The 23,697-nt window shown below is 44.5% G+C and overlaps 1 protein-coding gene across 1 annotated transcript in view; it reads left to right on the top strand.

Moving 5' to 3' along the window:
* VPS36 (vacuolar protein sorting 36 homolog) overlaps positions 1-23,697 on the top strand; it is an 83,362-nt gene that overhangs the window by 51,446 nt on the left and 8,219 nt on the right. The window contains exons 7-12 of the mRNA XM_068267114.1: positions 1,403-1,435; positions 1,528-1,605; positions 5,244-5,378; positions 7,631-7,696; positions 15,492-15,556; positions 21,214-21,298. Coding sequence (XP_068123215.1) covers positions 1,403-1,435; positions 1,528-1,605; positions 5,244-5,378; positions 7,631-7,696; positions 15,492-15,556; positions 21,214-21,298 — 462 coding nt within the window. The remainder of the gene's footprint in view (positions 1-1,402; positions 1,436-1,527; positions 1,606-5,243; positions 5,379-7,630; positions 7,697-15,491; positions 15,557-21,213; positions 21,299-23,697) is intronic.

The following is a 23,697-nucleotide window of genomic DNA, read 5'->3' as shown; positions in this document are numbered from 1 at the left end:
TTCTGATCTCTTAACAAATCCCTCTTCTGACTGTTCTTTACAACTCAGGTCCCCTCCAGTCAAATGTTCACATTTGCTTTATTTCACTAATGCAGAAAAATAAGAAATCCAAACTCTCTAGATCCACCCCATGCTTTTTAAAGCCTTTAAAGTGGGTATTTTTCAAAAAATAAATGAATTCTACAACAGCCATACTATCCCAAGAAAAAAACACGTACTGTATAAAAGTAAATACTTCTTCTGCTTATATATATTGTACTGTCCACGTTTTGATTTCAGTGAATTTCATGTAGTAAATTAATAGAAAACTGTTCTTGGCATTCTCCATGTTTATTACCTCTGACTGAAGCCAATCCTGATATCATTTCCTCCCTTACTTTTTTTCCCCCCTAGAAACTGCATTGTCATATCTAGCTTGCTTTGTAAACACATGTGAGTACATCATAGATCATATTTCATCAGCTCACTGAACTTCCCTCATCTAATCATGGCTATTTTAAGTGGACTGAAAGTCTGCATTTCTACTTCGCTCTAAAATATTCCTTACAGCTTTAAAGCTACTATCCCAGAAAAAAATTCTAGCAGAATTCTAGCATCACTGAAATGGTTAAACAAAGCACTTTGTCCTACTATTCAGCTTCAAATCCGCATCCAATCTGGGGATAACAGTGTATTTTTTATTTGTTAAACACTAATGTATCAACACTGGAATGTAAACATTCACTCTCTGAGAAGCTGTCTCTGCTTCAGGCACACACAGTGTTTAGTTTAGCTCATTAGAAGATTTTAATATATAATAAAAAGCAGTTATAATAGAAAAAGAATAAAATGCAATGGCAGCTTTCAGGGCAAGATAAACTACACTTTGGAAACTTGTAATTTGTAGACAGACAATATCACTTGTGCACAAAAGCAAATCTGATAACTGTATGAGTAATAGAAAGTAAAAACTCTGAATATTATGTCATAGTTTCAGACCACTTTAAGTCCTGGGTCCCACTGGATCGCAAAATGGCTGCGATTTCCAAAATCGTGGATGTCTGTGTTTTTCACCACCATTCCCAGAGTGATCATGGTTTGGCTCTGTAGCGATCACTCCCAAAATGCTGCATATTGTGTTTTGCAATCGCTCCGCAGTGTGAGCCACCACCATACGATTCCATGGGTGTAGTCACTAGTACACTGTAGTGCTTCGGTGATTGCCGGCAAGCGCTGCAAAATCGCTCCTGGGCTTTAGAAACGTGTGTTTATTTTAGGCGCTCTTTCAGATTTTGTAGCAATGAAAGCACCCCATTGGATGCAGTTCGATCTCAGACTGAATCCTATCATTCTAGAATGACCCATGTGAGGGTGTTCCAGTCATCGCATTGCCTTCATGCTGCTCCTGTGTTTTGTTTTCCAGGCCTTTGAGGATCTCAGTAAGCTGATGGAAAAGGTATGAGGAAACATTAATGTGATTTCGCCTACAGCACAGCCTTTTCCTGCCGGCGGAATAGTGAGAGATGTCTGTCTGCTTTATTTTCACAGGCCAAGGAAATGGTGGAGCTGTCCAAATCAATAGCTAACAAAATCAAAGACAAACAGGGGGACATCACAGAAGATGAGGTAGGGGAAGTGTATGTGAGAGCGCTGGTTGCTAGGTGACACTGAGAAGAAAAACATAACAATATTTATGAATGATCTGATTCCAAAGGAAACATTTATAGAAAAAATATGCCTGACATAATATCTGCACCTGTTCTTTAGCATGTGAATGTGGTCTATACTTCCCTGAAATCACGTGCTCTCTTCATCCTAATAATGGGATTACTGGGAAAATCTATTTCTCATTCATGTGATGCAAGCCACTTCTCATGTCTGCACAGTTTAGGTAGTCTGTAGTACAAGTGCAAAGTGAACTGGAGCAACAATGGATCCATTGCCCAGGAGCATCAATCAGAATCATTGTTCTATGCAGCAGCTGAAAATTGATTGGTTGTTCTGGGCAGTTGCTCCACTCATCTCCTGCAGGTTTCTTTGTATCTGTCTTTAAAAATTAGTAACTTAAACTTATTTTCCATTTCATGGTTGGTGGAGTATTGGAAACATCAATTCATATACTGCCTCCTAGTTTAATGTTATTATAATATCAGAAGAGAAGCCATGGAAGAAAACATTGTGTGTGTTTGTGTCTCTGTGTTGGTGGAAGACCATGATTTGTATCACTGGAACTCCGCCACTTTAAAGGACAACTTAAGCGTGCGGGATATAGACGCTGCCATATTTATTTCCTTTTAAATGGAACCTGAAGCGAGAAGTATATGGAGTTTGTCATATTTATTTTCTTTCAAACAATACCAGCTGCCTGGCAGCCCTGCTGATCTGCCCTGCTGATCTATTTGACTCCAGCAGTGTCTGAATCGCACCAGAAACCAGCATGAAACTTCAGTTGTCCTTTAAAGTGTAAAATGTCCTAAAAAGTTTTATACATAAGTGCAAACAGCGCACTTCTCTTATGGCTCCGACTGACGGAAATGACAAGACACGTTACCGAAGCTGCGGGCAGCGGAGGACGGCGGCGTAGGAGTGATTCAGAGCTGATGGGGCTGGAGGAAGCCCAAGGTATGTATAAGACTTTTTAATATATTCAGCTCTGAGTCCCTTTAAAAAGAATCTGTACTCTAATATTCTTACAATAAAAAGCATACCATTCTATTCCTTATTTTCTCCTGTGCCCCTCTGTGCTGTTTCTGCCCTGCTGCAATCCTGGTTTGTAATTAACAGTTTTAGGCAGTGTTTACAAACAAAAGACTGGCTTCTAACCAGAGTATCATAGGCTGAGAACAGCTTACTGTGTGATTCATGCAGAGCTTGGAGGGGGTGTGTAAAGCTTCTGCCAATGACAAACAGTGCTGCACATTCCACACATTCCAGCCTCAGCCCGACAGACACTACAGAGGAAAGGAGATAAGATTTATTACATAACAGTGCAAGTAGGAAACGCTGCAGTAAGACAGACCACATTAGACCACATTAGAACAGGCATAGGAACTTATAGGATAGAAAAAATAAGGCTCAAAATTTTGTTACAGAGTCTCTTTAAGGACTTTTGTATATAGATATTTGTATTTAAGTTGCATTTGAATAGCAGTTTAAATTGCATCAGCAAAGCGCTTCAGATGTAGGATAATAGGACAAGCTACATTTTGTCAAAACTGAGTAGAAATCAAAGCATATCAAATGCAACTAAAAGAGTGAATTAGAATGCAGATTTACACTAATCAATAAAATCCAAATAAAAATGGGGACTCTAGAATTGTTTAAAATGCTCCAGAAACAAAGATCTGACTTTGAATAGAAATGATCTTGGATCGAAAATGAACAGTGTTGGGTGGGGGATCCCGTCCTCATACTTACCTCTATTCCGCAGTGAACCTGTTTAAAGTATTTTGTTCCATAAACCAGAAAAAGTTCTTCAATACATAAAGCCACTTGTGTATACAATGTCTATGGCTCTTAATCGTACACAAAGAGGAAAAACTCATCTGCTGCATGTTAGCAATCTTTTTAACTTCCTACAAGCAATTATAGGGTGGGACAGCATAGAAACAGTTATCGATGATGACATAAACCATAGATGCACATTGTTTGCTTCCATGAACAAATAACCGGATCAGAAGAGTTAAAGTTGGAAAAATAAGCACCGAATTGCTGTGTACTCTAGCAAATGTGGTCGTCCAATAACTGCATTGGCTGCATAGCTGATAGGATGTGTTGTTTGCTACAGCATAACGCTTATCTCTTCTATACTGACTCTAGTAGCATGGAATAGAATATTTCACCACCTTTGTTACATTTGCGTTTTCTTGTACTGAGATAAAAATAAAAACCTGTCACTAACCTCTGCTGTAATTTGATGAGGCGTGTCCAGGTGATGAAATTCAGGTGACAAACCTCAGGAACCGGAAAATGAAAGAGGACACAGAAAACACCAGGAGCACCAGATAGTGTAGGATTTCCAGGCAATCAAATTATGTGTGAAATAAATACTACTTACAAACACCTGGGTTGCTATTAGGCAACCACAATATTATACAGGTGGAGAATTTAATCTCCACACATTGGCCTCAATTCACTAAGCTTTATCATACACTTTATCGAACGTTTGATAATTTACCTCATGGGTAAAATCTAATTTTGAATTCACTAAGGTGTTATAGGTTTATTGAACGTTTTATCGATAAAACATTTGATAAATATATAACACCTTAGTGAATTCAAAATTAGATTTTACCTATGAGGTAAATTATCAAACGTTCGATTTGTTTGATAAAGCTTAGTGAATTGAGGCCATTTTGGGTATCCTCTTCAGGATAGGTTGGGTTGTACTCCAGAAAAAGGACCACTGGATAATTATCTCAGGGAAAACTGTACTCAAAATTGGAGAAGGCGCCCCAGTGTAGTATGCAATGGGTAAATGTGGGTAATGAAACAGTCTTACCTCAGGTAGGAGGTTTGAGGATAATAATGTTATCGGACACAGGAAAGGCCGATGCCTTTCGCGGGACCTGCCTTCTTCCTCCCTGGGAGCACCTAGTCCACGTGTGCAGCTGCATAAGTCACTGTACTGTAGGCCTGAGGAAAGCGGGCAGGTCCTGCTAAACGCATTGTCCTTTCCTGTGTCTAATAAAATGATTATCCTTAAAGGGAAGGTTCACGGTCCCTAAAGAAAAAAATGCTAATCCATTTACCTGGGGCTTCCTCCAGCCTGTGGCAGGCAGGACGTGCCCTCGGCGCCGCTCCGCAGGCTCCCGGTCCCCTCCGGTGGCGCACCCGACCTGGCCAGGCCGGCTGCCAGGTCGGGCTCTTCTGCACTCCAAAATGCGCTTCACGGGGGCGTGCTGACGTCATTGGACGTCCTCCAGGCTGTACTGCGCAGGCGCAGAACTACTGCCCTTTAATCCTCCTACCTGAGGTAAGACTGTTTCATTATCTATGTTTACCCATTGCATACTGCATTGGTGAACCACCTCTAATTTTTTTGTCTGCTGTATAATGAGTGTGCTTCTTTAAAAAGTGTAGAAAGGAATGTGAGGAGCTGAAACTCATATGTGACATTCTGCTTCCAAACGCCTCAAAGTTGGTTGGTGATGCTGTCTGAAGCTTTTTCCCTTTCCTCCATAGACATGTTATATTTCAGCACTGTTAATTATTATTGCTACTAATAAAGTTATTTGGTGTTTTTTTTTTTTTTTACTCTCTAGACAATTCGGTTTAAGTCGTACCTGCTGAGCATGGGAATTGCCAATCCAGTCACCCGGGAGACTCACGGGTCAGGCACTCATTTCCATATGCAGCTAGCAAAGCAACTGGCAACAATGTTACAGAACCCATTGGAGGTTAGCATTTGTGCTTTTGGTTTGTGTTATATTTTGGCTGATGGTCTGTCTGTTCACACTAGATCTGCTGCCAGACAGATTCTGAGAGCGAAGGGAAACGGACATGCAAAACAGACTTATGCTTACCACATGTCTGTTTTCACTGTGTGTGGGTGCATTCATTGTGTTACTGCAACAAACCGACCTGGGGGGAGCAGCTAATTGAAGTGCAACCAATAGAGAAGTGAATATTAACATCGTACAGTAGCAAAGTACTGAACCGAATACCTGTTACATTGGCAAAATGTACATGGGACTGCAGTGCAACTCGCTTTCTATCCTCTCTGGATTCAGCTGCTTGGTATGGCAGTTACGTGTAACTGTGACACACAAATTGGCAACAGAGTGGAGTTTGTGCAAAAATCATGAGACTGACTCCTCAGTTTATGAAACCTCCAACTCCGGGTACACAAAATGGCTCCGACCACATTAGCTCGGGCTGTTTTTTAAGCTCCGCTTAAACGCAGGTAGAGGATCCTATGTTAAAAATAGCATCCACTTCCACTTGTCAACATGAATCTGCTTGCTACGGAAGGCAGAGTCCCAACGTCCCCAGACAGGAAAATGTATCCAACGATGAGAATGCACACTGTCTTTTCTCACTAGGCTAGTCGCCGCATCTACGTTGCCCATTTGGATCAAAGCCGGGACGTAATACTCACATGTCCCGCTGCCGCTTGGTCCCTTCTAAACAGCCCAGTGGCCGGTATTAGCATGGGGATCTCCATTGGGCTGTAAAAGACCAATGGGAATCCTCAGCAACAGGGAGAATTTTCATTGGTTCATGTTGGACCAATGAAAATTCTCCCTGTTATTCGGAAGAATTGGCCTGCGGCAGCCTATGGAGAGCCCCGTGCTTCTGTTGGCCTCCAGGCTGAATTGATGGACCGAGACAGGGTAAGTGGCATTGCGTACTGGCGGACATGATCGACAGAGTGGACGGTAAGAATTGTTCCAAGCGGAAGCAATACGGACGGAAGGCATTCCCCTTGCGAATGCCGAATCTGCTTACTATTTCCATTCCGCATCCACTCAAGTGTGAACTGGCCCTAACAGTTGAAACCATCTGTTTACATGAGGAGGTGGGACTCTGTTATTCAAAAGAAGTAGGAGTGAACAGTGTAAGACCTCAACTCTAATAATGGGAAATAGCAGGCAAGAGCGTTCATAAGCCTGTATGAATAGGTGCACAGCATGAAAAGTATCCAGGTAGGGTGCGGCGGGGGAATGCAGGGCTGGCGCAACTCTGTTTACAGCATAGGAGGATGAGTAGACGAGCCAATGACAGCCGGGTGCTCACCAAAATTAGCCGTGTGAGGCAGCTGGCTAAATGAGCCTGAGGAGAACACTGATGAATATAAGATTTGTCTCAGATTAAAATGCACTATACATTTGTTCAGGTTACTCTTGTGGGTTTTAGAAAATTCTGTCTGGCAGCAAATAGAAATGAAAAGATAATTTCAATCACCTTAAAGTGAGACTGAAGCGTGTTAAAAGTGAGGGGGAACAAAAGTTTCATACATACCTGGGGCTTCATCTAGCCCCCTCCACGCAGATTGCTCCCTCACCGAGGTCCAAAGACTCCTAGATCCTCCGTTAGCAGCCCCGTACTCTGTGGCCAGTCAACCGCTCCCGCCCCACCACTCTCCTGTCGCCGGGAGCGGTCTACTCCTGTGCAGTACACAGGCGCAACATGCTCCCAGCAACAGGAGGGAGTCGGGGGGGCGCGCTTAGCCCCAGGTATATATAAAACTCTTGTTCACCCTCGTCTCAGGTACACTAAAAAAAATAAAAAAACAGACACCTAAGGAGAGGGAAGGCTCTGGGTCCTATAGAGCCTTCCCATTCCTCTGCTGGTCGCCTCATTTCACCGCATGATCCTCTGTCAATCCACATCAATCCAACCCCCCCCCCCCCCCCCCCCCCCCGATGACTGGTGGGTCCGTACTGCGCTTGTGCGAATATGCTGGAGAGTGTGCTAACACATGTGCAGTATGGAGCAGCCCGTCTTTGGGAGCACTTGGGGTCCCAAAGACTTCCGAAGCGACAGAGAGCAGTCTGAGACTGTGAACGCGGGAGCCAGCGGTGGAACATGGGGACTGTAGGAGGAACGAGAAGGCTCTGTAGGACCCAGAGCCTTCCCTCTCCTTAGGTGAGTATGTTTTTAAAAAATGGTAAATTAATTTTACTTTAAACTGTATATTGTTTTTCAGGAGCGTGGGGGTATAATGTCCCTTACAGAAGTTTACTGTCTAGTTAATAGAGCCCGAGGCATGGAGGTAAGCAACATACAAAGACATTGGTTATTGCCATGCTGTTTGTATACTGTAATTTATGGTGTGACTCTACAAATCACTGTACCATACTTTTTCCACCACATCCCAAAACACCACCTGCCTGGACCGTTCACACAAGGCAGGTGGATGCAGATTCTGACCCTACTACCTGTGTATCGCATTTGCAGTCGAGGTTCATCAGATCAGGATATGTGTATCAGTCTTAACCTGAGGTGAGAGTGATATGGAGGCTGCCATGTTTATTTTCTTTTAAACTATACTAGTTGCCTGGCTGTCCTTCTGATTTATTTAGCTGCATTACTGTTTCTGTCTGAATTACACCAGAAACAAGCATGCAGCTAATCTTGTCAGTTCTGACAATTGTCAGAAACACCTGATCTGCATATGCCTTTTCAGGGTCTATGACAATGTGGACAGTACAATACATGTGTTATGTAAGTACAGTTGTGTTCAAAATTATTCAACCCCCACTGAAATGTGTTTTGGCCAGTTTGACATTGATTTTGATCATTTCAGTCATCTTGTTTACAATTAAATCAAAGAGGCACTTGTAAGTCAGACAAATATAACATAACATTTATAATGAAATAACCACAAATGTCTTTTCTGTGCTCACATCATTATCAGTTTTATTCAACCCCCAAGTGACATTCATTCTTAGTACTTAGTACAACATCCTTTTCCAGTTATAACAGCTTTTAAACATGAAGCATAGCTTGACACAAGTGTCTTGCAGCGATCTACAGGTATCTTAGCCCATTCTTCATGGGCAAAAGCCTCCAGTTCAGTCACAATTTTAGGCTTGCGCGCTGCAACTGCTTTCTTTAAGTCCCACCAGAGGTTCTCAATCGGATTTAAGTCTGGTGACTGCGATGGCCACTCCAAAATGTTTAAGTCTTTAATCAGCAACCATGCTCTAGTGGACATGGAGGTATGCTTGGGATCATTGTCCTGTTGAAAGGTCCAATGTCTCCCAAGCCTCAGGTTTGTGATGGACTGCATCACATTTTCATCCAATATCTCCTGGTACTGAAGAGAATTCATTTTACCTTGCACATGCTGAAGCTTCCCTGTACCTGCAGAAGCAAAACAGCCCCCCCCCCCCCACCCGCCATGCTTCACAGTATGCAAGGTGTTCTTTTCTTGATAGGCCTTCTTCTTCCTCCTCCAACCATAGCATTGATCTATGGGCCCAAACAATTCTAATTTTGTTTCATCAGTCCACAGAACACTATCCCAAAACTTTTGTGGTTTGTCCACATGACTTTTGACATACTGCAGTCGACTCTTCTTATTCTTTGGAGACAGCAAGTGGGTGCGCCTGGGAGTTCTGGCATGGAGGCCTTATTGTGTGCGCCTTATTGTCTGAGCTGAAACTTCAGTACTCACATCTGACAAATATTTTTTCAGTTCCTCAGCAGTCACACGGGGACTTTTCTCCACTTTGCGCTTCAGGTAGCGCACAGCAGTCGAAGTCAGCATCTTCTTTCTGCCACGACCAGGTAGAGTTTCAACAGTGCCCTTTGCTTTGAATTTGCGAATGATGCTTCCTATGGTGTCTCTTGGTATGTTTAACCTCTTTGCAATCTTCTTATAGCCATTGCCCTTCCTGTGAAGAGAAATCACCTCTTCTCTTGTCTTCCTGGACCATTCTCTTGACTTCACCATGTTTGTAAACACACCAATAAATGTCTAGAAGGAGCTGAGTATCACTGTCATTTTAAATCTGCCTAATTGGTGCTTATTATGCTTGATTTCTGCTCGTTAACATCCACAGGTGTTTTCAATACCTGATTGAAAACACTTGAATGAACCTCTGTTCTTAAGAGTGGTAGTCTTAAAGGGGTTGAATAATTTTGTCAATGAAGAAATCACAAAAAAAAACATTTAATACTGTATTACAAAAACAATTGATGTCATTTTAGTTGCATTTGGTTTTTTAAAAAGTCCTTGTAAGATTTCATTTTGAACACAATTACAAATGTACACTAAATTCCCTAAAACCCTTAACAGCATTGGGGGTTAAATAATTTTGAACACAACTGTAGATCAAGTATTTATCTACTTATATATGTTTTTTCCCCTGGTAAAGTATGGCTAACCCTCCCACTTTAAAAGGAAATCAATATCTCAGCTTCCATATCACTTTCACCTCGGGTTCACTTTAACTGTCCCATTTTAGTGAACCCTTTGCAGCCTCAATTTCCTGTTCTTGGCTGAGTAAAATCCGCTGTGGTTCATCTTGATTTCCAGTCTGAATACCTTATCGATTTTTTTCTCATCGATATCCATCTGATTCGATCACTCTGATCAATTCTGCTTGAAATCGGTGCAGTGGGTGGCCTGCTCGATCAATTTTTGTCTGAAAACGATTGATAGCTCCAGACAGAGCTGCAACCGCAGCATTGCACTGGATTGAACAGGGCAACACTGCGGTTTGATAATATTTTTAATCTAATTCATCAGGAATCAGGAATCGTTTATTTCGCCAAGCATGACTGGGTCATGCCCGGAATTGGGTTTGGCACAATACATATAGCTCAAGAAGAAGGAGACACCGATAGATAGCATAGAGCATCAGGAGCAGAAGATACAATATACACAACAAGGCATTTAGCATTTTACATTACATTTTACATTTACTTTATACATACTGGAGCAGCAGTTTACATAACAGTTCCCAAAAGTCCTAGGAATGGTAAATCGATTAGGCTTTGTGCGCTGATGGAAGTATGTGGAGGGAGTTAAGGAGGCTGACAGCCGAGGGAAAGAAAGAGTTACTATGTCTAGCAGTCTTTGTGGAGATGGCCCTCGTCCCAGTGGAAGCCTTCATCCCGATGGAAGCTGACAGAAGTAGCGGTGGCCCGGGTGAGAGGGATCGTTGGCTATCCTCAGCGCCCTGAATCTCAGTCTTTTTCCGTGTAGGAGGGCAAATGAGGGGAGAGGTCTCCCAATGATCATCTCTGCCGACCTGATGACCCTCTGGAGTGTGTGTCTGTCGCTGGTGGTAGCGGAGTAGAAGCTGGTCAGGACCTCTTGTGCCATGCCGAACTTCCTCAGTTGGCGGAGGAAGTAAAGTCTCTGCTGGGCTTTCCTCTAGATGGCAGTGGTGTTGGGTCTCCAGCTAAGGTCGCTGGAGATGGTAGTGCCCAGGAGGCGGGCACAAGGCACTCTAGCCACCTCTGTACCATCAATATAAATTGGGGGTGGGGTGGGAGCAGACTTCCTGAAGTCAACAATTAGTTTGACAGTTTTTGCAGTGTTAAGCACCAGCCTGTTCTTCTTGCACCAGTAGGGGATACTCTCCACCTGCTGGCAGTACTCCTGGATGTTATCCTTGGTAATAAGGCCAACAATGGTGGTGTCATCAGCAAACTTGATGACCTTAACTGAGTCTGCCATGGATCTGCAGTTGTTTGTGTAAAGGGAGAACAGCAGTGGAGACAGGCCGCAGCCTTGAGGAGCACCTGTGTTCATGGTCCTAATTTGTGATTGGATGTCACCCAACCTGACGGCTTGGGTCGTGTTGGTGAGAGTCAGTGATCCAAAGGAGTAGGCTTGGTTGCACTCCAAGTGCGGCTAGTTCAGTCTGAAGAATGCGTGGGCAGATGGTGTTAAAAGCCAAGCTGAAGTCCAGGAGTAGTATTCTGGTGTATGTGTCTGGACTATCCAGGTGGTCATAGATGGACTCAAGGCAGATATTTACTGCATCGTTGGTGGACCTGTTTGCCCTGTAAGCAAACTGATAGGGGTCTAGAAGGGGTGAGGTGGAGCGCTTGAGGTTGGATAAGACTGCTCACTCCAGGGTTTTCATTATGACGGATGTCAGGGCCACAGGCCTCAAGTCGTTAAGATCGGAGACCCCCTGTTTCTTGGGAACAGGTATGATGGTCGACTTTTTGAAGCATGCGGGGACCTTGCCTTCCTCTAGTGACTTGGTGAAGATGGCAGAGAGGATGGGAGCGAGTTGCCTAGAGCAGGTTTTCAGGCAGGCAGGGGACACACCATCGGGCCCAGAGGCTTTCCTGGTGTTAAGCGTTGACAGGAGTTGCAGGACATCAGCCTCGCTCATTACCAAAGGAGGGGATGGGCTCGTGATGCTATTCTCGGGGCGTGGAGGGGGAGTGAGTGATTTCAGGTGCTCCTCCAGTACTTCCTGGCTCTCAAACCTACAGTAGAATTTGCTGAGTTCATCGGCTAGATCCGGGCTGGGTGGTGCCTGTTGAGGGGGAAGCTTGTAGTTGGTGGCAGCCCTAAGCCCCTTCCATACAGCTCGTGGGTCATTTGAGCGCAGGTTTTGTTCCATCCTCTCAGCATAGTCCCTTTTGGCAGCCCTCATTTCCCGATTAAGGTTGTTTCTTGCCCTCCTGTAATCCTCCTGGTTGCCAGACCTGTGTGCGACTTCCTCCTCCGCAGTTGCCGTAGCTTGTTAGTGAACCACGGCTTGCTGTTCGGGTAGACCTTGAAGGATTTGGTTGGTATACAGGAGTCCTCACATAACCCAATGTATGAGGCTATGTTGTCTGCCCACTCGTCCAGGTTTGGTGCTTCTAGGGACTTCCAGTCGGTGCAGTCGAAGCAGGCTTGAGGTTGGAGCTTGGCCTCATCTGACCATACTTTGGTGGACTTAAGAGTCGGTTTTGCAGATTCTAGGCGCCTCCTTTAGGTAGGGATAAGATGGAAAAGACAGTGATCAGAGGAGCCAAGAGCTGCCCATGGAACTGCCATTTAGGCATTCTTCAGTGCCGTGTAGCAGTGGTCGAAGGTATTCGTGCCCCTGGTGGGGCAAGCCACATGTTGGTAACGTGGCAACTCCTGGCGAAGGTTGGCCTTATTGAAGTCACCCATGATGATGAATAATGAGTCTGGGAGGGACGTCTCCCTCTGCAAGATGGTCTCACTAAGCTCCAGCAGGGCAGATTTGGCATCAGCATCAGGAGGGATGTACACCCCAACAACGACATAGGAGGAAAACTCCCGCGGCGAGTATGACTGCCTGCAATTAATGAGTAAGAGTTTGAGGTCAGGGGAGCGCTTCCTGACGAGTACTGACGAGGTAGGGCACCATGATATATAAGCAAATGCTACCCCCTCTGTTTTCCCAGAGAGTACAGGGTCCCGGTCTGCACGGATGAGGTTGAAGCCTGGGAGGTGGAGGGGGTTCTCAGGAATGTCCTCGTGTAACCATGTTTCCGTGAAGCAGAGGGCTGGCGTGTTCCTGCTGAGGTCCCTCCTGTCACAGAGGAGGCGCAGTTTATGCAGTTTGTTGGTAAGGGAGCGTACGTTTGCCAGGAGGACTGTGGGGATGGCTGATCGCAGACCTTTCTTCTTTAGCTTCACACGGGTGCCTGCACGACAACCTCTCCGCCGCTGACCTACACGGGCACCTATGGCCAGATCCAGGACCTGCTGGATGTGATTCCAGACCAGGTCAGACAGGAGGCTAGCTACAGCGGGTGAGGGGCCACATGGTTCCCATCAAAAGGAGCTGCTCCCTGGTGTACGTGGTGGGAGTGGTGTGAATAGGCCCTGGACGTCTGCGTGGGGGCGAAAGGTGGTGGGGCGCCAGCGGGAGGTGGTGGAGCGTGGCATGACGGTGTTGAGCACAGACCTACAGCATACTACACCTAGCATGCGCACTGTACAGTCATCAGTACAGTAGGATGCAATGTACAGTAATTCCAGCAGAGAGTTCAGCAGGGTTCAGCATGGAGCAAGCTGGCCGGAGACAGCAGAGGCCATCAACCGCCCAGTGGGAGCGCAAGTGCAGCAGTGTTCAGTAAAAGATCAGCATGGCCCACAAGAGACCAGCAGGATCAGGGATGTGCAAGCTGGCGACCAGCAGAAAGTACAGCAGGAGCAATAGTGCAGCAGGCTAAGCATAGAGTTTAGGTTGTGTGCAAGCTGGCCAGACCCAGCAAAAAGGTCGGCGTGGGACAGCAGTTCAGGGGTGTGCCAGCAACAAGCAGGGGGATCAGCACGTGTGGGGAGAAGAGAAGTGAAGGGTGAGGCCCTTACCCTTTCCAAGAAGCAGTCCGTAGATGGTGTCAGGAGCTCCTTGTGTGGGACCAGCTGCATCCAGACCCTTCACAGCCTTCTGTGGTAATTGTGACTTTAACTTGGGAGGGCTCCGAGTGTCTGTGGCCGGTGGAGCAGGCTTGCAGCAGTGAGATGTCTGCAGTGATCGGTGCGCCCCCACTTGCTGTTACTGCAGGCCACGTGGGGGGCCAAGCAGGCTAGAGCGGCTGCTGTGGCGGCCTGTCCTCGCAGCGTTGGTACTTTGCAATGCTGAGAGCACACTCCAGCACGCGGCTGCCAGCTGCCCGCTGGAATCTGGGTGCCTCCCCAGTTTTTGGGTCTGATGGTGGCAGGAATCCCTGGCACTGTGAGCAGAGGAGGCTGGCTGCCCGCTGCGGAGATCCGATGCCACCGCAGGGAGCGAGAGCAGGCTTCGGGGGGCAGTAGTGTTCCCTGTGGGTGGCCTGAGTGCTGCTAGTTCCAGGCATTGCGTTCCGGTCGGCTTCTCCACATGGGTTGCCTGAGGACTGGCTTATGACGGGCAACGGTGAAGCGCTGGGGCTCTGGGCTGAGAGGGCTTCGCTTTGAGCAAGGGCTAGCAGGGCCCCTGTATGGAGGCAAGAGCGCATCTCCAGCACGAGAGAACCGAGATGCGATGCAGAAAGGAGGTAGAAAAACATAAAAAGAGGATAAAAACAAGAAAAAGTGTGGAGCTATGTGCCGAGGCTGCCTGTACAGCGCCATCTTGAAGGCAATTCATACTGAAAACGATTACAAATCTGTTCAGCGCAGATTAGATAGATCTCAGAGGAGCTCACAATCTTATTCTTGACATAATCATAGTCTAATTTCCTACCTTATTATTATTATTATGTATTTATATAGCACTGACATCTTCTGCAGCGCTTTAGAGAGCACATAGTCATGTCACTGACTGTCCTCAGAGAAGCTCACAGTCTAATCCCTGTCATAGTCTTGTGTCTCTATCATATTATGTATCTAGACTATATAGCACTGAGTCTGACATCCAGGGCTGTGGAGGCAGAGCAATTTTGGGTACCTGGAGTCAGAGTTGGAGATGGTGATTTCATAAACTGAGGAGTCGGGATTCAGAGTCGGATGATTTTTGTGCGAAATCCACAGCCCTGGTAAGTATTAGACTAAGGGGTAGGAGTTGGAGCCATTTTGGGTACCTGGAGTCGGTGGTTTCATAAACTGAGGAGTCTGAGTTGGAATCGGAAGATTTTTGTACCGACTCCACGGCCCTGTTGACTTCTACAGCGAGTACATAGTCTTGTCACTGACGGTCCTCAGAGGAGCTCACAATCTAATCCTTGCCATATGTGCCTTGTCCCTCTCACAGTCTGAGGTCAATTTTAGGAACAGCCAATTAACTTATCATTGTAGTTTTAGGATGTGGTTGGAAATCGTAGTGCCCAGATAATAGGAAGAACATACATATAGCCATTCTATCACTGCTTTTCCAACAGACCATATGCTTATTTCAGCTGTATACAGAAGTAAACTTACAGTTTTATTTTATATTTTTAAATGTAATTACAAAGTAAAGTAAATTGCTACATTGCTTGGAATTGAGTTTTGAAACTATTGTTTATAGAGAGCAATAGATACAGTATGTAAGATAGGCCTGCTCGGGATCATACAGTGTTATTTGTAGACATGCAGAGCTTTCACAGGCAGGTCAGGAACTGCCGCTCCTGAAACAGACAAGTGAGTAATTAGTATTTCTATCTTGCAGTTGCTGTCCCCTGAGGACTTGGTGAATGCCTGCAAAATGTTTGAGCCTTTGAAGCTTCCTGTACGGTAAGAGTCCCCACATTTCCTCTTGTGCCATTTTACTGCAGTCTTTTGTTTTTTCACACAACATGTGCTGCAGGCCGGTAATTTCCAAAGGGCAGTGTCACACCATGACTATTTGTAGCTACTGAACTCTTGCATGGGATAGAAAGAAAAACGAGACATCCACCCTGTATGTATTTAGAGAGGTTTGCCTGTCTAATTCCCCCTCATCTGTGACCAATCACCACTGTAATTTGCTTTCTCTGCTGTGTCAGCTGGCTGCCTCGGCAGAGCAGCTTATTTGTAAACACAGGATCTTAACCCTATGTTTGCTTCCATGAAAGCAGGAAGTAGACACACTGCAGATTTATTGCAGGATTTGTATCAGCTGTAACAAATACAATTTTTTTTATAAAGGTTATTATTCTGTTGCGTATCTTTCAGAGCAGAGAGGGAGTCCTGAGTTCAGATCCGCTTTAAAGAGCAACTTTAGTGAAAATCACAATGAATAAAATTGCTACATTTTTACAATATTAATTTATAGATGATTTAGTCAGTGTTTGCTCATTGTAAAATCTTTCCTCTCCCTGATTTGCATTCTTAAATTTATCACTGGTGGTGACATCTCTAGCAAAAAATATCAGATGTCACGTACATCAGTACCATGGAAATGTGGTGTTTTCTGGCATGCGCTATCAAAAAATGCCACGTGCTTCCAAAAATATACGATCAAGTACAATTTTCTACATGTCAGCGATTTAAGTGCCATTGAAACATATTGCAGACGTGCAAAATCTTTTGTATTTGAAGACGATTGTTCATGCCCAATTGTTCTGATCGATTTACTAATCACTTCTATACAAAATCGATCTAAAAAACGATTTGTAATGAGATCCGACCTGTCGGAAATGATCGATTCAACCTATCTGACAAGAAATTCCATGGTGTGTACCAGGCATAATATACTCAAAGTATTGATGTATAGACTGTCACAATTCATATACAGTATTTAATTGTCTTTTTTTTAGAATTGCATTAATACATTTTTCATTTATTTAAAAAAAAAAAAAAAATCCTGAAAAACATTTCTCAAGAATGTCCTTACATGACCTAAGCACTAATTGTAACAAAAGGGCAAATTGTTTGCAAAATAAACGCACATTCCTTTATATAGTAACAAAATAACAGGAGTTTGTAACAAAGTTGAACAATCTGTGCAGAAGGAACAATCCCCCTTGCAACATAGTTGCAACAGCATGCAAAACATGTATTCAAGTATCTTCTGCTGAGCTATGTAGGAAAACCGTAGCAAAGCCCAGTTCAACCAAGCAAATGTGTGTTTACTTGTGAGGAACTCATACCCATACTCCTACATGTGCTCTCTTTTCCTGTTTCCCTCCCCTCTCTGCTTATAAGCGCTTTCGTAACCAGGCAACTCATCAGCATCCATGTTCTCTGTTTAATATTTTTCTTCAAAATGTGTGAAACGTGTCCTGAGGAGGCGTGTCCGCACGCGAAACAGCTGTTGACAGGGGGCATATGTTTGTACCGAGTATCGTGGCTTAATAAAGATGAAATTCAAGGAGTGTGCCGGAGTCCGATTTGTTTTTTGCATATGTGTGAAAATGTAGTGAGGATGAAGTGAGTGTTTGTCTTTCATGTTTGCAGACTTTAGGGATGGTCAATGAGATGCAAATAATTTAGAGTTGATGTAAATATATACTTTTTCCCCCCACGCATACCCCTCTTATTAAAGAGAACCTGAGATGGCTTTTTGGGGGGGGGGCAGATGGGATACAGAGGCATGTTCCCTGCCTCATGACATGCCTCTGTGCCCCCACACTGCCAATCTCTGCCCCCCCCCCCCCCCCCATCGCCGCACTATAGCCCCCATGATTAGCGACAACATTTGTTGTTATCTCAGAGGTAAGCATGTGGGAGAGGATTTCCCTGTTCATAATGCCTGCCAAGGGGGCTCCTGCAGGGTTTCCAGAGCTGCCATTGGGCAGCGCTCTCACCCTGGCCATGCCCCCTGCCGCTCCCTCGCCTCCCTGCATGCTGTTAATGAGAGAATGAATCTCTCATTCCAGTGTCGTAACCGGTCACAAAAGTGAAAGTGGGCAGTTGCGTCCCACAGGAGCGGCCGTTTTGGAGGCTACCTGATCCGCTAAGCCTCCCAGATTAGGTAGCCTAGTTTTTTTTTTTTTATTATTATTTCATGAGCCCACCTCGGGCTCTCTTCAAAGAGAATCAGTATTGTTAAAATCGCACAAAAGTAAACATACCAGTGCGTTAGGGGACATCTCCTATTACCCTCTGACACAATTTCGCCGCTCCTCGCAGCATTAAAAGTGGTTAAAAACAGTTTTAAAAAGTTTGTTTATAAACAAACAAAATGGCCACCAAAACAGGAAGTAGGTTGATGTACAGTATGTCCACACATAGAAAATACATCCATACACAAGCAGGCTGTATACAGCCTTCCTTTTGAATCTCAAGAGATCATTTGTGTGTTTCTTTCCCCCTGTTCTCATGCACTGAAGTTTCAGGCTGCTTGTTTCTTCCTGCAAACAGCTTTGCCCTTGTCTGTAATTCTTCAGTATGTGAAAGCCCAGCCAGCTCAGAGGACGATTTATCCAGCTTGTAAAAGATAAGAGAGAAGAGAGAAGCTGCTCTAATCCTAAATAACACACAGGCAGTGTGCATAGAGGGGCCTGGAAGGGGGAGTTCATAGCAGAACCACAACACTAAAGAACTTGGCAGCCTTCCAGACACAGGCCGACAAGTCTGACAGGGGAAAGATACATTGATTTATTACAGAGACAGTGATAGCAGAAAGTGCTGCAATAAGCCAGAACACATTAGAATAGCTTTTTGAACTTGTAGGATGATAAAAAACAGGATGCAATTTTTGTTACGGAGTAAATAGAAAATGTAATATGTACCGGTGTTATTTCACACACAAAAATAAAATCTTCTGAATGTGGTTTGTGTATTCTGAACTCTGTTTGGTATTCTCGATCCCCCTCCCTGTTTATTTTCCTGTTTACAAAGCCCTGTTTACAAAAATGCAACCTTTCCATATTCATCAGACTAACGGGTAACAGTAGATAATTTTTTACATAACAGAGAACACGGTGAATGTACAGATGCCATACGCTGATCCTGTTCTAGAAAGAGGCCAGCAAGTTAGTAACAGGAGACTAGAGAACAACAATTTGTCTATCAAAATTTCTGAACATTACCACATGCACCCATTCTGATGCGTTTTTAGTTTCAGCCCAAATTTATAGTGCAACTGTTGAGAAATGGGCTATCCAGTCTGGCTCCATATATTGCAGAGATCAATGGCAAACCTGAGTTCAGAAAGTAAAATGTAAAAAAAAAAAAAAACAGCCTCTAGGGCAGGGGTAGGGAACCTTTGGCTCGGGAGCCAGATGTGGCTCTTTTGATGGCTACATCTGGCTCACATACAAATCATTAGGGGTTGATTCACTAAGCTACACTGCTTAAGCAGTGCAGTTTATTGTGGCAGCGCAAGTACATTTTCAAAATAGGTACACTACAGTGGTAGCATGCACTACTAACTTACTCGCGCTACTCCAAAACTAACGGCAGCTCCAATTGTCCCACTCTGGGCCCTGTCAGGTCCAGTGACTTTAAAGAGCGAGATCCCCGCACTTTGACTGACCCAATAGGCTGTCTGTCACTTGACAAGCAGCCTATTGGGCCAAAGTGCGGGGATCTCGTCCTACAAAGTGAATCAACCCCCAAGTCAGCTAGCTAATTGTACAAGCTGTTAGTCTGTATTTCTCCTGTCTGGGAAATTGCAGATGTTGCTGAAAGCCAAAATAAGCTGAATACGTATCTTACACTTCCGCTGCCCCATGGATCAAATGTATACACATCACCATGGCAACAGGGACGTGAGCCCTCTGCTGCACATGTGCACTGTCCCAGTTTGAAACCTATTGTATGGCTCTCACAGAATTTTTAAAATATGTGGCGTTTATGGCTCTCTCAGCCAAAAAGGTTCCTGACCCCTACTCTAGGGGGTACTTACCTCGGGAGTAGGGAAGCCTCTGGATCCTAAATAGGCTTGCTCCATCCTCTTAACCCTCAGGGGTCCAGTGCTGGCAGCCCTTGAGCAGTGGCCATGTAAATATTTATCTATACGCGGTCCAGTGCAGGATCCAGAGTCTTCTCCCTCCCAAGGTAAGTACCCCAAGGGGCTGTTTTTTTTTTTGTTTTTTTTTTTAGTTTCTCTCTATTTACTAATGGTGTATTTGATGTGGGAGAATCTAGGTTTGCTGGCACTCAGTGGATTAGTCCAGGTGTGGTAAACAAGTAACAAGCTCCTCCTCTGTAAGCTAATAAAAAGCAGGATGTTTCTAGACAGTTAGGGCCCTTTCACACCAGAGGGATTTTTCGGCGTTTTAACGCCACGGCCGAAGTTGGCGTTTTGCTAGGTAAAAGAAAGTCCATAGACTTTCATTTTACCTTTCACATCTAACTCGGCATTTTGGAGCGTTGCGTTTCAACGCTCCCAGGAGCTTTTTCAGGGCTGTTAACAGCCGAAGTTGGCTGTTGGCGTTTCAATGATAGTCAATGGAAAACGCCAACTTCAGCGTTTTCAAAGCCTTTTCAAAGCGTTTTACAGCTATCTTGTTCACCTATTTTTATAGAAGAAAAAAAAAAGGACGTTTTCATATGGGCTGTAAAACTCTTTCAAAAGGCTTTGAAAACGCTTTGAAAACGCTATGTATTGGCGTTAAGCAAAAGGCTGACTTTCAGCCTTTTCTACCGCAGCCTCTAGTGTGAAAGAGCATTAGTATTTTACAAATAGCAGTGCATATTCCGGACTTGCAAATAACTTACAATTCAACTTCAGCCAGTTTGTGGAATTCAAAGTGCGGTGAAAAAGAAAACATGCCTACTTATAAATGGAAGTAAATGACAAAGAACTATGCAGAGCAATTATATGCATTTGTAGCCATTGTCAGAAGTGTTTAACTCCCTTTTCTGTCTGTAACATTAGCTTGAGGCTTAGCCAGACTTACTGAAACTTTTGCTGTTTGCTGGGTTTACATTTATTAAAAATCAAATTGGGAATTTGCAAAAACACAATAGCTGAACATTCAGTGAAAGTCGATGGACATTTGCACTTTTGTTTATGAATTTGCAAAATTGTGTTCCATGATTTCCTATATGCAGACAACTCTTACATCTTTCTACATAAATTTGCACGCCACATGCAAATTCTCATTGACTTTTGTTAACACACATGCAAACGCCCGCAAATAGTGTCAGGAAAGATCACATACGGAAAAACGTGTTTTCCACATGCACAAGTGGTATCTCCTCCTTATAGAGCAACCCCTTTGGACGTTTATATACATCTAGTAAAAAAGCCCCACCCGTTTAATAACAGGCGCTAGGCAAGTGGCCGTGTGCTGCGTGCATGGGTGCATGTCCCCCGTTGCAGTGCACGCAGAGCTACGGCCCATCCGTGAGCCGCACATGCGTGTTAGGCAGCTGGCACGGATACAGGAGGATGCAGGGAGGGAGATTATTATATAGGATACTGCAGGTATGTATGTACTGTATGTATATACTCTGTGTGGGTGTATATATATTTATATGTAAATGTTTAAAAAGTCTAATGCAGTTTCATTTTACAGGCTGCGCATTTTTGATAGTGGCGTCATGGTGATTGAACATCAATCTCACAATGAAGAGGAAATGGTTGCTGCTGCATTAGAAACGGTATGAAAAACAAATTTGATAGATATCTGTAATTCCTATACAGTCTTCCTCACACATGCCGCCTCCTCTGTGCTGCCCGGTGGTGTTAGTGGAGGTGTGAAGAGAAGCACAGTAATTCCTGTGCAATCTTCCTCACACATGCCGCCTCCTCTGTGCTCCCCGGTGGTGTTAGTGGAGGTGTGAGGAGAAGCACAGTAATTCCTATACAAACTTCCTTACACATGCCGCCTCCTCTGCTGCCCGGTGGTGTTAGTGGAGGTGTGAGGAGAAGCACAGTAATTCCTGTGCAATCTTCCTCACACATGCCGCCTCCTCTGTGCTCCCCGGTGGTGTTAGTGGAGGTGTGAGGAGAAGCACCGTAATTCCTATACAATCTTCTTCACACATGCCACCTCCTCTGTGCTTCCCAGTGCTGTTAGTGGAGGTGTGAGGAGAAGCACAGTAATTCCTATACAATCTTCCTCACACATGCCGCCTCCTCTGCTGCCCGGTGGTGTTAGTGGAGGTGTGAGGAGAAGCACAGTAATTCCTATACAGTCTTCCTCACACATGCCGCCTCCTCTCTGTTGCCCGGTGGTGTTAGTGGACGTGTGAGGAGAAGCACAGTAATTCCTATACAGTCTTCCTCACACATGCCGCCTCCTCTCTGTTGCCCGGTGGTGTTAGTGGAGGTGTGAGGAGAAGCACCGTAATTCCTATACAATCTTCTTCACACATGCCACCTCCTCTGTGCTTCCCAGTGCTGTTAGTGGAGGTGTGAGGAGATGCACAGTAATTCCTATACAATCTTCCTCACACATGCCGCCTCCTCTGCTGCCCGGTGGTGTTAGTGGAGGTGTGAGGAGAAGCACAGTAATTCCTGTGCAATCTTCCTCACACATGCCGCCTCCTCTGTGCTCCCTGGTGCTGTTAGTGGAGGTGTGAGGAGAAGCACAGTAATTCCTATACAATCTTCCTCACACATGCCGCCTCCTCTGTGCTACCCGGTGGTGTTAGTGAAGGTGTGAGGAGAAGCACAGTAATTCCTATACAGTCTTCCTCACACATGCCGCCTCCTCTCTGTTGCCCGGTGGTGTTAGTGGAGGTGTGAGGAGAAGCACAGTAATTCCTATACAGTCTTCCTCACACATGCCGCCTCCTCTCTGTTGCCCGGTGGTGTTAGTGGACGTGTGAGGAGAAGCACAGTAATTCCTATACAGTCTTCCTCACACATGCCGCCTCCTCTCTGTTGCCCGGTGGTGTTAGTGGAGGTGTGAGAAGCACAGTAATTCCTATACAGTCTTCCTCACACTTGCTGCCTCCTCTGTGCTTACATAAGGAAGTATTAGAAGCACCAAAGATTACCATTAAAATAAATCAACTTTTATTAATTGATTACTGTATTAATAAATTGATAAATTCAGCAGTTCATATAGTACATACACGCACTCTATTAGCAAGCACTCTTCTTCATCCACACTGGAAATATGCTGATGAGCTTTCAAAAATTTAAAAAGAAGTATATAAAAAATTCCAATTCATTTTGATAAATGCCACAATTCTCTTAAGCTTAGAATTAATGGTGCATGTAACCAGGCCAGTTACCATTTGAACTCGGAATTTATGATGTCTCCCCATTACCAGAGTTTGCTTTATCTCATGTTGAGGATTCTATTGATCTTATCAATTTAGCCAGGATGCCTGGGAAAGCCTCCTCAGTAACAGTTGAGGCATCTAATTACATTTATGTTTGCAGAAGAATGTTTGTCCTCTGTATGTCAGTGTATATAAGCTGTGTTTTTCAGTTTTGGTCAGGAACCAGTCCGACGAAGGCTTTTTATAAGTCGAAAGCTCACTGTTTATCCATCTCTAAGTTAGCCAATAAATGGTATCATCCTGATTCAAAACTTCTTCATTTTGATAAAGACACCCGTGAGTGTCGAAACATGTGAATGAGATCATAGTGGGGCGCCCCATAGGATTGGAACTACACTGCATGACTACAATTGCCTCCAAGCAGTACCAATTTGTCTATTGGAGTTGGACAGGGCTGGAGCGCAAGGAAGCCACACACAAGGTTGGTGAGACGCAAGGAAGTGACGTGGTGACCCGAACCAGCGTATCTGCTACACTAAGAAGTTTGGAAGTCACACTGCAGCAGTTTCCCACCACGTAATCTGTAGCTGCAGAAGCGGTTTCAGTGAGTAGGCTCTTTGGTTGCTCATATAGTTGAAAAATACGGTGACCCACAGTATTGATATATATTGAGACCCCCTTATATACAGCTAACAAGAATCAAGAGACTTATTGGAGATATAAGACTGATGGTCAAGTCGATTACCAGACACAATAGGGGGTCTACAAGTGATTTGAATATCTGTGGAAAGGATATCTACAGATCTATCAGGTTCCTCTATACA

Source organism: Hyperolius riggenbachi, chromosome 2, assembly GCF_040937935.1.
Source record: "Hyperolius riggenbachi isolate aHypRig1 chromosome 2, aHypRig1.pri, whole genome shotgun sequence".
NCBI lineage: Eukaryota > Metazoa > Chordata > Amphibia > Anura > Hyperoliidae > Hyperolius > Hyperolius riggenbachi.
The sequence above is the reverse complement of the archived record's forward strand: the minus strand, read 5'-3'. Positions and strand labels throughout refer to the sequence as shown.